Source organism: Bombus vosnesenskii, unplaced genomic scaffold (genome assembly GCF_011952255.1).
Source record: "Bombus vosnesenskii isolate JDL3184/JDL3185 unplaced genomic scaffold, Bvos_JDL3184-5_v1.1 scf7180000013289, whole genome shotgun sequence".
Lineage (NCBI taxonomy): Eukaryota > Metazoa > Arthropoda > Insecta > Hymenoptera > Apidae > Bombus > Bombus vosnesenskii.
Window position 1 is genome coordinate 2,402,501 of NW_022882942.1, and position 14,454 is coordinate 2,416,954.

Genomic DNA, 14,454 nt, shown 5'->3' on the forward strand with positions numbered 1-14,454 from the left:
CAAAAGCTTTTTACTACTTTTATGCGCCGATCTGAAATCAAAATCCGAGATTGTCTAATTATGTGTCTGAAAAACATATAACACGTATAACACATATAATATATATGTGTCGGAAAAACAACATCAATATATTTGTTCGATAGATACTTACTTAGGAATTCCGGCACGCATCTCCTTGATAATTTGTTTCGTTTCAGCTTTCAGAAAAATGACTATAGGATAGAATTGCGCGTAATTCAATCGATCCACTGCGTTTGGAGTGATGTCCAATAAAGCATGTTTTCCTCGATCCATCACTTCTCTGATAGCACTAAGTCGAATGATACCCGATGACTTTGTATTCTTTCCAATGTTATCATCTAACTGATTTTCCATTTCTATGAACGAACGAACGAACGAACGAACGAACGAACGAACGTTTAGATTATTATTCGATTAATTTTAAGGTGAATTAAAAAAATTTTGCTACTCACGCGGAGACGTGAATTTATCAGGAAAGTCTTTCAACAACTTTTCTCTAGCTAGATCTGCGACAGGACCAAATAATACTACGGGTCTGACAAATCCTGGGTGCCTTAAGATTACTCTTTCATACGCTGGAAATTTGCTAACACTGTCTGAAAATACTACATCGTCCCAATGATCCTGAAAATGATAAACAATAGAAAAAATATACATCATTATGATAACTGATTATACGAATAAATTATGCCAGAAGTTTTATCAAGTAGATAAAAAGAAACATACTCTGCCAAGAGATTTAGAACGTCTATGACTGCTTCGTCTTCTCCTAAAGAAACTACCTCTGCTTTCACTGGCACTCATTTCCTTCTTGGTTGCATTGAATTGCGCCGTTGCTAGTTCTTCGGCTCGTGCTTTATTTGGAATTATTCCTTTTTGTACTTCCTGATTATTCCTACCAATACGAAACACCTGCCACGAGCCGACAACACCGTTGTGCAGCGTGTCTACAACGTGAAACACATCTCCGCTACGAAAACTCATTTCACCTTTTTGCGGTTGTTCGTAATGGAAATGAGTTCTGCAATATGATACGAGATTTCTCGTGAAATATACATCTTTAAACGTATATCGATTTAAATGATATATTAGTTTTTTAAAATTCTATTTAAATTCTATTTGAATTAGTACGTACTTTATGTGAAAAGAATCGCCCTTTCCAGATGCTACTACTTGATCGTATTCCTGTCGTCGGTGTTGAACGATCAAATCAATTTGTTCTTGGAGGCTAAGTAAGAAAAGGACAGCCTCTTCTCTTGTTACTCCTTTCATGTCCATATCGTTTATCTACGATAACATAGATCAGAGTTGTACATGCTTTCATACACAATGTCAATTTTGTTCATTTTAAAACATTTCGATCGATAAAACATTTTACTTTTAAAATCTTATCTCCAGGTTGTAAACCCTGAAGAGACGCCGGGCTTCCTGCTTGAACGGCTGTCACGAAAACGCCAGTTTCGTTTCCGCCACTTAATCTAACGCCCACTGATCCCTCCTTTTGGAAAGTAATAAATCGAGGATCGGGCCTAAAAGTTAATCGATATTAATTAATATGCGACAAATAATTTCATAATAGTCGATGGTAGTGGTAATAAAAGATACATCTTACATTGGAAGCTTGTTCCTAGATAGATCTTCATCGTACAATTGTCTCCTTGTGCTGTAATAATCTAAAAGAGAGTATAGACGTTGCACTTTCAATCGATTGACATTTCAATTTTTAATTATTACATTGTAATATATTTAATTCATGTACAAGTATAGTTAATTCAGATGCAAGTATTTCGAAATAAACAAAATACGTTTTCTTATATACGTCTTTCTTTAATTCTGAAACGTCATAAACGTAAAACGTCATAACGTTGTTCGTTTTACGAGATGTTTTACGAGATTTTTTATGAGATTTCGTACTTTTGAAAATCATAAATAGAGCACAAGAGCAGAAATCGTACCTTCTGGTCTAGGAGGCGGTGGCCTGGGAGGGTCTACCGTAGGTGTCGCAGGAAGATCCAATTGACTGAGAGATACATCCATCAATGGCCCTCTTGCACGACCTCTAGGAACAAGATTGCTCTTGTCCTCTATCGGTTGTCTCGTTGGAGGTGGAACGTACAAGTTCTGGCTACTGTAACTCGTCGTACCAGAAACATATTCACCAGTTTCGCTCTTTGCCTGTTGTTGAACGTGACAGCAGGAGTTGTCTCGAGTTACCACGATCGACAATCTATCTTTGCACTGATCCATCAATTTCTTAGCTTCCTTTAAGGTCATGTTATCCGTAGCCACGCTGCCGATTCGCGTTAAAACGTCTCCCGGTTTCACCCCTGTGTTATCTCGAGTTACTTCTTTCACGTAAAGACGACACCCAAGAACAATCCCGAAATCTGTAGAAAAATACATATTTAGATCGATCGATAAATGAAAGATCGATAAAAAAGACAATTAAATTTAATTCTTAAATTCCAAATGTTGATTAATATTTTTATATATAATAATTTATATATAATATAATATAATATTTTAGAATTTAAGAAAATTTCAATTTAGCCACCAGCGTCTTTAGATCGGTGTTATTGGAAGATATTATGGATAAAAAAAGTATGTTTTATCTACCATCTTTTTTATTATTTCTCGTTAAAGTCAACCGATGACTCTGAAGAGTGGAATTTCCTATACTTCCAGAAGTATTCGACGAAGCTCTACGCTTAACAACTAAAAGAACCGTCGATCCGGAATCCCTGAGAACACGAATTGCTGCTCCATAATCGGCGCCCTCTAACGATATTCCATTGGCAGATATTATGCGATCATTTACTCTAGAAAATGATAATTTCGCGTGTTGGCATTACAATAAATATCTGTAATTTCTATACTGTTCATTGCTCTCTGATAGAAGTCAATCAATTTTGAATTACAATCTTATATAAATATATCGATATATCAAATATTTTAGATATTAGAGTACTAAAATAAAGTACGAAACGACAATTGTATCAAATTAATAAATATATTCATTATATATATATATATATATATATATATATATATATATATATATATATATATATATATATTATTATTATTATTATTGTACATACACGCGCGCGCGCGCACACATACACAAAATCTCCGTAAATGTTCTTACTGCAATTTTCCTTCGGCCGGTCCAGCTTTCAAGACATCAGAAATCGCGATAGCAGGATCGCCGTTAGTGAAATGAGGATTATCCCGACCACCAGAAACAGCAATACCGAATCCGTAACCCGGAACTCTGGTAACAGTAACATGATGAACCTCCCATGCTCTGTCGCCGTTCTGAAAAATTTTCGTATAAAAATAAGTTGGAAAAAAACTCAGTTTATTTTAATCTACAATGAGAAACTCGCTATCGTGCTTTCATATCTTATTCGTTTTACGATAACGAATTTTGTACATTGTTTCGAGAATACCATAGGCATATCGAAGAGTCTTTCCCTTTTCTCTTTCCTCCCCACCCCCCACCCCCCCTCGCCCCCTCCGCCCCACCTTATAAAATTTCAATGAATTTAGTTTCTCGTGAACAGATAGCGAGAAATCGAAAAAAAAGAAAAAGAAAGAAACAAGCGGAGTAAGTACATAATTGGATGAAAATTCTAGGGGTTCGCGTTAACAAGATTCTTCTTCTACTTAACACACATTTAACTCGAACCAAATCCAGGATCACGTTTTATTTCGAATTCGTAACGTGATTCGGTGTAACAGAACCCAGGTTTTACATAAATTGCAATATTCGATTTAATTTTCAACAAAATTTCGTTTTAAGACATTTGTATTTATCGTAGAATTTTAATAATAATAATTATAACGAGAAGAAATATTTTCAAATTTTGTATTTATCTCTGTAAAACAAAGACAATGATATTTTTTAAACACTTTCATTTATTCGTGCATGATTGTTAATTCGCACCTGTGCATCGGTTCCAACCGAAGTATTGTGAAGAATACCGTGTGTCGTGGAAGACGAATTTTGGGGATTAGCCGAATTTCCGACACCCACGTTGCTATCGTTTCTATCCATTCTCGTGCCCTGAGGAACTTCGTCTTGAAAATTCGGTGTCTTTCCGTTTAACACCTCTGAACAACCATCTTGACTACACGTGCATTCTTTCTTATCCATATACTCTTTCTTTTAAGCTAAAGCTGCATCATTGTTCTACAAAACTTTGATCAAAAATGTTTACGTGCCTAAACTCGCCTCAATTTCAACACTTTTTATCATCGTTTTTACTTAATTCCCTTATCGGTGCAACAATGGAAATCAATATATTCATTTTGGAAAATTGTCTTTCACGATATTCTCACGAAGCTTCTTCTTTCTTTTTTTGCAAATTTTTTTTTTTTTTTTTTTTTTTTTGCAAATTTTCTCCTTAAAGATTCGATTAAACTTTTCTAATTGCTTCGCGTATATTTCTTTCTCCGTCTTTGTTCGTAAAACTTGCCTTATGGAAAAATTCCTCCCACGAATTTCGTAACAACTAAATTTTCCTAAAAACTTATTTTTGGATTCTGTCGCTATAGAAATCTATTTTCCTTTGACCTTAAATTTTTCCCCTCCTATTCGATTTGAACTTTATTTTTAAAAAGTTGGTCATAAATTAATTAGCGTTTCTAGTTAGCTACACAAATGACGGGGGTATGCGTCTTCTCGGAGGAATTTTCCGACGCATAGGCGTCCCAACTGTCCCAAGCAGTGGCGTGAAAACAGCCAATCCCACGTGCATCCCAGATATATCCAACGTGGCTTTTTGCCTTTTTTCTTTTCTTTTTTTCTTTCCCTCTTATCCTACTAGATACTCTCTCTCTCTCTCTCTCTCTCTCTCTCTGTTCTATTGTACGAGTATCCTACGATATTCTACGCTCTATACCATAGGATCGCACGACCTCATTTCCAATAAAAGAGTTTCCCCAATTGCGTTGCGTACCGTGCACGATGAGCGCAACACGCGGACAATTCAAAGCAACGCGTAGTTATGGAATTCCATTTTCCTTTCGGGCGATCAGACCTTCACTTTCCTCATCGTTCTAATTCCATATTTTACACGCCAACGTTTCTTCGTTGATCTTGAACGTTTCGTCTCTCGACTAACCGAATTCGATCTCAACGACTAATCGCCTTTTCTCTTCTCTTTCTTTTTTGTTTCATACGCACCAAATTGTTTTATCTTACATTCAACGGTATAGGTTTCTATCATTTCAGAATATTCTTCATATTTGAAGCTTGTTTCGTAGCGTTCGAAGATTTTTGTATTTGGTTTCGTGTCGACCACGAAATTTTTTCTCTCGGCATAAATTAATTACGTTTTCTTTTTGCTTTTGCTTTCACTGAAAATTTCGTTGTTTAGAAGAGGTTAGAATCGCAAGATTTTCTTCTTGATATTTCTTGATATTTTCATTGGAAACACGTATTCCGTTCTCTCTTCGGCAATTTCATTGGCGGTCTTTCATAAAAATCGCACAAAGGGACTTCTAATCTATTTACTTAGCTTTTTCGCACGTTTGCTGACTGCACTGCAAGTCTATATCTTTCACCACTGTCCATTATCTTCTATCACACAACGCTGTAAATTTATAAAATTCATATATAAAACAAGGGAACACGCTCGTTTCGCGTTAGAAATTTTACTGAATTTTCATTCCTCTCGTTTCTCTTAATTTTTTATCTCGTTGAAAAAAAAGAATAAAACTTCTCGTTAAAAATAGCAGCTACTTTCCCTAAATCGATTACAGTATAGGATGATTTGATTAATTTTACCTATATTCTTATATTATTCTAGATTTACTTTTACTTTCAATTTATAAATAGCTTTTAACCTAGGCTAAACTTTCAACCAAAGATATATTTTATCGTAAATTATCATTTTATTTAGAGATTCGTAAAAAGCTGAAATAATCAAGGTGTTGCGTCGAACACCACTTGTTGCTCGGAAAAACGAGGAACGAGGTTGGAAGATTCTATATCGAAAAAGTTCCGGTGCTTCCACTACCATTGAAACTTCCATTTTCCAAACTCGATTTACAAAAGAGAAGTTCGAACTGCTATAAACGTACAGACTCTCGGCAAACGAGAACCTTTGAGGGAAAAGGTATCTTGCTGCATTCGAAAAATCAGCACCACGTTGTCAGCGGAGAACGAATTCCAATCATCCGAGTCACCCTCGGCCAATGAAAAGAACGACTCTATGAGAAAAAATTTTCAGAAAGCAAGGAAGCACCGCAACTTCCGCATCGTTCACTCCACCGGTAATGTTTTACTAGAGATTCGCTCGACGAGATTTCTCAAACCACTATAAACATTCGTCTACTCTTTAATTAGAGTACATTAATTAGAGTACTTACTACAAGTTACCATTCGATTGATTATCTATATTAGAGGATCGAAGAAACGCGAAAGATTCGTTTCAGAGCGTTGTAGAAAAATTAGTAGAATAATTGTTTAAAATTCCTTAGTAATTATCGAATAAAGCAAATAAGAAACAAGAAACGAGTTGCATTAGAAAATAAACTTTAGGTTTTATAGTTGATATTCTTATTTCAGTCGAAAATGAATTTCTTTGTGCTACAGAAACCTCGTGAGATAATCTACGATATATTTATAGGGGATACAACGAAATACCTATATTCATAAATAATATAGGAAAAACGAAACTGAGAAACTCTATCTGTTTTTGCATCAGACAATGAGATAAGAATCTTTCGAAATGATTTTCGGGACAGAAACGAAACAAACCGTAACATTCGGTGTGAGAAAGATCCGAAATAAAACATCTCACAATTCCAACCAGACGAATCGCTGTCCGCCGAAAAAGGGAAGCTCAGAAATCCCACGGTGTGTTTTAGACCAGAAAATCCGAGATCCACCTATCGGTACTTGAAATTGCAGCGGCACAATTTTTCTTACACATCCAGCGATGTTCCATCCATAAAATGTACACTTAAATGCTTCACCAGCAGCACTTGCACGATCACTGAGTTCACTTCAGACCACTCGAAACGGAGACGAAAGTCGGTATATACACGAGCAAAAGTTGTAGCAGCTTAGGGCGGCTGTACGCATATCGGGAAGTCGAGAAATTCTTGGGCCGAAGATCGGCTCGTATAGTTTGGAGCGTGGCTTGGTTAAAGCAGGCGGCAGGTCGACGCAAATCGGATGAGAAACGGGCTTGGCGGCTGCGGGGAGGAGTACGAAGCCTGCTTGAGTGAACGTGTCGCGGACAGTGGGAAATGGTAGGGGCACCACGGACCTACGCTAGAGGACCCGGAGAATAGTAGGGAGCGCACAGCATGCGCGTGCCTGCGCACCGGTTTTCGGCTTCACTAGTGATGGGCCCGATCTCGAGGCATCAACGTGTATCCAGTATTTGGATTTATCGTTTTAATAGTAAACATAGATCATGGATTTTTACATAAATTCATATTTTTTTTTAAATATAATTTAAAACGTAGGACCCCGGTGGAAAATTCTTTCACCTACCAACTATTATAGAAAGCATTGTGCTTTGAATGTTCTATGTGCTTTTTCATTTTAGTGTATTTCTAAGAAAGACAGGTGTATCTGTAAAAGAAAACGTGAAGTTTCGTTCTCACCCTAACCTTAATTCAAATTCTTCGGACTAAAGATTTTTAAGTACAAACGATACATAATGTTTCAATACTTTGTATCATACACGATCTTTCAGTAGCGAACTGTTAACAAACACCAAAGTTACTAGAAACATCGTAAACTAAGCGTTCGTATATGTATATTCATTATTGTTGATTATTTCACCATATGTTCGAATGGTATCGTTATGTTTGTAGAAAGTTGTAATGAAAGACGTCAACATAGTATGATATTTACCTCTTAAGTGGTAGCGAATGTACGTACGCATAATACTCATACGTACACATAATATATATACGCTGCAGAGCCAATATACGTGTATCAAGTTTAAGGATTCAATTTAAACATTTATGTCCACGTTCTATATCTCCGCATATCATATGTTATTGTGTCACACACAATTACTTACGAACAATGTTTATACTAGTTCAATGAATTAGAAGAAAGGTGACCTTAGTTATTTGTCGATTTTAAAATATCAACGGCTGAGACACTGTGCAGAACAAGAAAAGATTTAAAAAGATAATTGAATTAAAATATGAAATACTGTCACATTCTAGCTGTTTTTAATGATAGTTTAGTTTCCATCGATGCAATATAAGATAACGAATTAGCTTGTAACGTCCTAGACGATATAGTATTTTAGATTATTTTCACAAAGTCTTCGATTATTTCGAAATTGTTCACTTTGTTTGTTATGAATAAATATAATAACAATTACCTTAACAAATATCGTAGTGATACGACTGATTTTTACTTGGTTTGGAACACCCGTTATGTGAAAGTCACATCTGGACTTGAAGCACGTGCGCGTATACGACGATGAAGGCACGTATTATAAGCAGACCAGTACGAGATGCTGAAAGTAGCCAAATTGGCGTATCAACAAAACAAGCAGTATGTAAGCACATCTAATTCTGTTCCATTTTAATCGATCCTTTAGTCTCTCGATCAATTATTCCTTTTAGTGTCATAGATTATATTATCCGATATTACGATATTAAATCAACATGTTTAATTCGTTTGTTCTTAATTCAATTAACAAGTATATAAATTATTATATTCAAGTGCATTTCACGTCAGGTGTATGCTTTATGATTGCTCGATGGTCGGTAACTATTGTACCACGAAAAATAGGTATCTTTGAGATTTAACCTGTATTGCGTTTATTTTGTGCAGCGTCCAATCTAATTCTACTACCTGCGAATCCAGAAGAAAGCTAGGACGGGGGACACAAAAGAGTGATACCTGAGCCAGAAAGACACATTCCAGCTGCTTGTGAGGTGTGTCATATTCCAGCTAAACTGGCGCTTTTCCTTACGTATGTTCTTAGCGATGGCTTTAAGCCTCCAGTCAATCGGGATAATATTTTTGTAATGGGAATCTCGCTTTTAATTACTGTTGTAATCAGAAAATATTATAAATAATATTTATAAATATTATTTGCCTTAAATTAATGATAACACTACGCTATAAATATATATTATAATATTAATATTCTAATTGATATACGTTTAATACTAAAATATTTCTTACATTTTTAACATCTTTTTATGGTACCCCTATGATAAATCTATAGTTAAGTTAATTTCAAAATTAAATTATACAAGATTATTAAAATAATAAAATTATACAAGATGTAGCTACTGTGAGATAATAGTTTGTGTTATGTTAGATAATAACATTTACTCGAATAAATGCACTTTGCTTACCTTACGTCTTCTTCTCTCTCTTCCATGTTGATTCCCAGCTAAAAGAAAATTATCTTGAGGTACGTAGTTCCTTCTTCTTTGTGTACTTTTTTTTAAATCATGCCGTTTTTTCTTCTTCTTGCCATGGTGAAACAATTTACTGAATATCCTCATCTCAATCAATAGTCGATATTGACGTTTTCTTACTAGCGATCTCCGTCGGTAACTACATTAAGAAATAAAAGAATAAAACAATATTTATTTGCATTTACATAACTAACTTAACAATATTCTTATTATTTATGAACGTACAAATTATAGTTCTAACAACGTTTAATATTTACTAAACCGATCTGTACGCAAAGTCTTATTTGAAACAGTATATGTTAAAGTATACAAAGATAACGTTATTTGAGTAAATATTCCATTTAAAATAACAATATTCAATAATCCTTTAATAGAAATTCAATACTGACGTCAATTATGATAATAGAACTTTATCTTCGTGTCTGAAATCTTTTTAGAACTATTTAAAATAACTTTGCCGCGCTATGAATTTGCAACTAACTATTACTATTGCTATTTGCATGCATTAACATCGATTAGTATAATTCCAGACGTTGAACGTAAATTTCTAGACATTATACGTCGACGAGATGCTATAATTTTCAGGCAAATTGCATAAGAATTCAATATTTTGAGTAACAAAATTTAATAAATTTAACAAGGGATATACTCTTCTTGTGTTTCATAAGTCACTTTCTTCACTTTTCACTATTAGAACACACCATTCGAGAGGAAAGGCGAGAATCGATCACAAACGATTACCGTGCTTCGAGAAAAGCTTGACGAAACAAACTTCTAACGATCAAGCCGGAGAAATATTCGGTTAGAGGAACGGTGAACACTAATTTGCGGAAGAACAGTGAAAAGTGAGCGGAGGGACGATTCGAAATGTGGGCGGTTTCATAACCTGGCTTATCGTAGCGGGTGTTGCTGATACCAGATGAGTCGTTGGAATTCTTTCGACGAACGATCGATCTATCGACCATACGAAGCTCCAAATTCACGCACTGCTTTTCGTATTCTTCAAATTATGACGCGTTTTGTCCTCTATTCGTCAAATGAGAAAACACACACACACACACGCACGCACGCACGCACGCACACACAAAATTAAAATAAATAGACAAATCGAAGAATGGTGTTAGTTTGCGAAAAAGTCTAAAAACTAAATTAAGAAGTAGAACATGATCTACTTTTAATTATTATATTGACTCTATTGAACGTTTGCCGTTAAGTCTAAGAGAATATATCTTGAAGAATAAAACAGCGTAAGTATGTATACCTTTAGATTGCGCGTAGACTGCAGTAACAGCTGCGTAGGATAGTTTTTGTAAGATGATGCTGCAATCGGAAGATTACCTTTCGTTTTCAACAAGAAGACCGCTAGAAATGCTATAATTCCATGGACCTTGAAACTATTTAGAATATTCCCTATTCTCGTCAACAAAACGATGGAAAAATAAAGAGTTCCTAAATGTAACGAAATATAAAAATGATGGAAGAACTGAAATTACCAGATATAATAAAAATATAATATACAGTGGTTATCGAACGATAACGAAAGACTGCAAGTTTATTTAAAAATATATACACATCGAAAGACAGGAATCTAATAATTGTGGTGGATTAGGCACTCAAAATTTATTAAACAACAAAACGTTGCGATTTCATAATACAAATTCTAATAACTTTCAACAAATGTAAAGAATACAATATGACCGAAAAGAAATTCTTTTTAATTCTGAGGAACGCTAGTCGACGATGGATGTTTTATTTGCATCATCGATGTCAAAATAAATTGAGCCACAAACTGAAATATAATGTGAAAAGCAACGAGAAGTAGCGACGTTAAGGATAATCGTATATTGAAAAGATAATACTTATGTACATTTAATGCAATTTTGTTGTTGAAAGTTTCCCAATTTTTGCGAACATTTCTGTTCGTTTAATTATTAAACGTTAAACGATAGAAACTTTTGTCGGAATTTTATCGAATTTCCCATAGTAATTAAACGAGTTTTCCATTTCTCGTTGCCTTCCGTAATACCTGTAAATTTCACTACAGAAAAATCAATCAAACGACACGTTGAAAATAAAACAACGTTTCTGCTCCGTTCGTAAAATTCCCCTAGGCAAAACGCAGTTTCAATTGGCGCACAAACCACATTGATATTACCACATTAGGGAGAGTGAATGAATCGAAGCTATTGATTTTGGCTATCCGTTCAATCGTTCGACTCGCATAAAAATAATTACTTATATGTATCTCATCTATAGTTAATTACATGATTATACTTCTTTTCTAAACACTCAGATTTTTACTGCTTCAAATATAAATACAACTACTTTATATACAAGGCGTCTCAGAAATCTCGAATCGATTTTCTGTCTTTGTGAATTATTCGCAGATTAAGAAATCGTTCGATAAACTAAACGAGATAACTAAAATCGAAATCCAAAATATAATAATTTTATTCGTTGAGATTAGACTTAATTTAAATGATACAATAATAATGGTATAATAGTAAGGAACGATTTTTATACAACGATTACTTGTAAAATTAAATGTTTAAACATTAAACGATACGATACAGTATTAAAATAGGGGATAAAATACTCTATATCCACGTGAGTGGATTTATTTGTTACATTGAGACACCTGGTATAATCACAATGATACAACAACTATTTAATTATTGATACCACCTTAATAAATATTTCTTTCCTCTCGGCAAGAATAACGTTCACATCGTGAAGTAGTAAATACTTGTCATTAGAAAAACTGAAGTTCAGGTGGAAGTTAAATATCGCGACAGTTTGAATTCATATTGGCCCAACAGTGAGTTTTCTCTTTAGAAAAAGCTGCCCGAAATAGTGACGATATTACAATATTATTTCAATAGTACAATCCTTAAGGAATATATATATATATATATATATATATATATATATATATATAAGACGCAATTTTAATTCGATCGTATATCGTCAATTGTCCTTTTAAACGACAAGTATAACAGTTTCTTATCTTCTTTCGTAGGTAACCATAGTTAATTACATTTTTGTTTTTTCTTTTTTTTTGTCTTCTTTTCTTTTTCTTACCTATTTTCAATTGCCGTAGTATTATCATCGTAGTATTGCCACGGTACCGGACATGAAAATTATGGTATCATCAATTCGAATAGTCATTAGATACAATACCGACAGCGCTTAAGGAAAACAATACAACTTATCGAAAAAACGATTTTATTCGTTATCATTATTTTACGACACTGCCATGCAACTTGCTGGTTAAGTCTGTTTTTCAAACGAGGCAGTACAATCGGCATGAGAAAAAGAATAGTCATGCAATTAGTCACGAGATTCGTAGACATTTTGTTCAACACCGCTCCGATATTGCTAAAACCGTTAATAAACGTATTTAAAAAAGATGGAGCATCTAAAAATGCTAGAAAGGGAATGTAAAAGTCGTTTATCGTTTATCGTTTATCGTTTATCGTTTATCAAGAAACGTATTCGATATGGAATCATTTACGTAATTAAGTAACAATTTAATTTAATACTGGGGCAATACAAAGTTACTATAAGAAAAAAATTCATATTCGCAATCTTCGTTTAAATCATACAGATGCCTTAAGTATATATCTATCTGTTTTAAATCATTTCAAATATTCATATCAACAACACTGAGAAACTGGGTAAGGAACAATTTGATTTACAAAATATCATTTAATTATTTTCTGTACAAAATAATATCAAAAAATAAATTATTTAAAAAATGACTTGGTAACGTTCTTCATTACTGATAAAAGTAGAACAATTGTTCTCATTGCTTCTTTCGATAGTCCACGTACCAATCGAATAATATTTTTTAAATTGCTTGAAACATTGCTTTCCCAATTTCTCTAATACGCTTAAATAACCATATGACGTAATATAATAGCAATAACGTGATATCACAACATAAAAAAACATAATCAACGAAACTTAACGGAATAACTTCGATATCTCTTTAATGTATTATTTCTTTCTCGGAGGAAATTGAAACGAATTTATCGTATAAACTGAAAAACAGGTGCATAACACGTCATGGTGGCGTATCGGTAAGCCTCCAGTATTTTCTTGTAAGATTAAGACTAATGCGCAACGTATTGCGAATCGAGCATCCTCCTATAATATAAGATAGTACGGCAATGATAGAATGGAATCAAGAATTAATTCGATTTCCAACGCAATGGTAATATCTTTTGTTCTTTTGTTCGATATAGGTCTTGTCGTTAACAGTAGTACGGTCATATTCGCGATTTTCTATGAACACGTTATATTAACACAATAAAATATATGTGCATGTAACTACTTAAGAATTATTACAGAGCCGCTATTCTTTATCCGTTTACAATTGCATATATACATATATATATACATATATATACACATATATATATACACATATGTATATATATATATATATATGTAAAATGTATACATATACACGTGTACATACACACGGTGTTCTGAAAACGGCAATACAAATGATAAATATAAAACACTTCGCCTCGAGATTGAAAAAACCTATTAACCTTTCCCGTTTTTTCTTTTTCTCTTCTGTCCGCGATAAAATAACGTAAGCGCAGGTGTAAAAAATTCGCGCGAAGCATTAAAAGATTAATATTCTCAAGCACGTTCTTAAATCTGAGACACGAATAACGAAGTTGCGTGCACGTTTAAAAATTTTAATCGCAACCTATTCGAAAAACTGAAACCTGTATCACTGTGGAAAAGATTACTCTTCTACTAGATTTGTCTCCGCCGGTTTACAGCGGCGAATAATTTTATATTTCCCGCTTGTACCGCTCGATTTTCGGCAAATCTTAAATTTAATATGTATATATATACACGTTAATACAATATATATATATATATATATATATATATATATTAAATTTATATATATGCATTTATATTTATATATAATTCAATGGATGGTAAGTGTCCATCATCTTTCTTTTTCCCTTCTACCTCTCATTCTCGCTG

General features: G+C 33.9%; 1 protein-coding gene and 1 long non-coding RNA gene across 5 annotated transcripts in view; both read right to left on the reverse strand.

Moving 5' to 3' along the window:
• The window catches only part of LOC117232485 (tight junction protein ZO-1), a 16,794-nt gene extending 6,353 nt beyond the window's left edge, over positions 1-10,441 (reverse strand). Inside the window, exons 1-12 of one of the 4 annotated variants that reach the window (XM_033491846.1) lie at positions 10,183-10,432; positions 9,376-9,580; positions 3,170-3,339; positions 2,638-2,840; positions 1,977-2,408; positions 1,634-1,694; positions 1,400-1,550; positions 1,157-1,308; positions 748-1,042; positions 474-645; positions 152-377; positions 1-31 (exon numbers count right to left, since the gene is read on the reverse strand). The exon at positions 1-31 is cut by the window's left edge and continues 144 nt beyond it. In XM_033491846.1, coding sequence (XP_033347737.1) covers positions 1-31; positions 152-377; positions 474-645; positions 748-1,042; positions 1,157-1,308; positions 1,400-1,550; positions 1,634-1,694; positions 1,977-2,408; positions 2,638-2,840; positions 3,170-3,339; positions 9,376-9,580; positions 10,183-10,406 — 2,322 coding nt within the window. In that variant the 5' untranslated portion in view covers positions 10,407-10,432. Of the gene's footprint in view, positions 32-151; positions 378-473; positions 646-747; positions 1,043-1,156; positions 1,309-1,399; positions 1,551-1,633; positions 1,695-1,976; positions 2,409-2,637; positions 2,841-3,169; positions 3,340-3,970; positions 4,392-9,375; positions 9,581-10,182 lie in introns of those variants that run through there. The other 3 variants (XM_033491848.1, XM_033491847.1, XM_033491849.1) reach the window with 3 other exon arrangements.
• LOC117232487 lies at positions 4,408-7,769 on the reverse strand. Its single transcript, XR_004493135.1, has 2 exons — positions 6,791-7,769; positions 4,408-5,621 (listed from the first exon to the last, which is right to left on the reverse strand). It is a non-coding gene; the product is annotated as an uncharacterized LOC117232487 (long non-coding RNA).
• Positions 10,442-14,454: the final 4,013 nt, after the last annotated feature.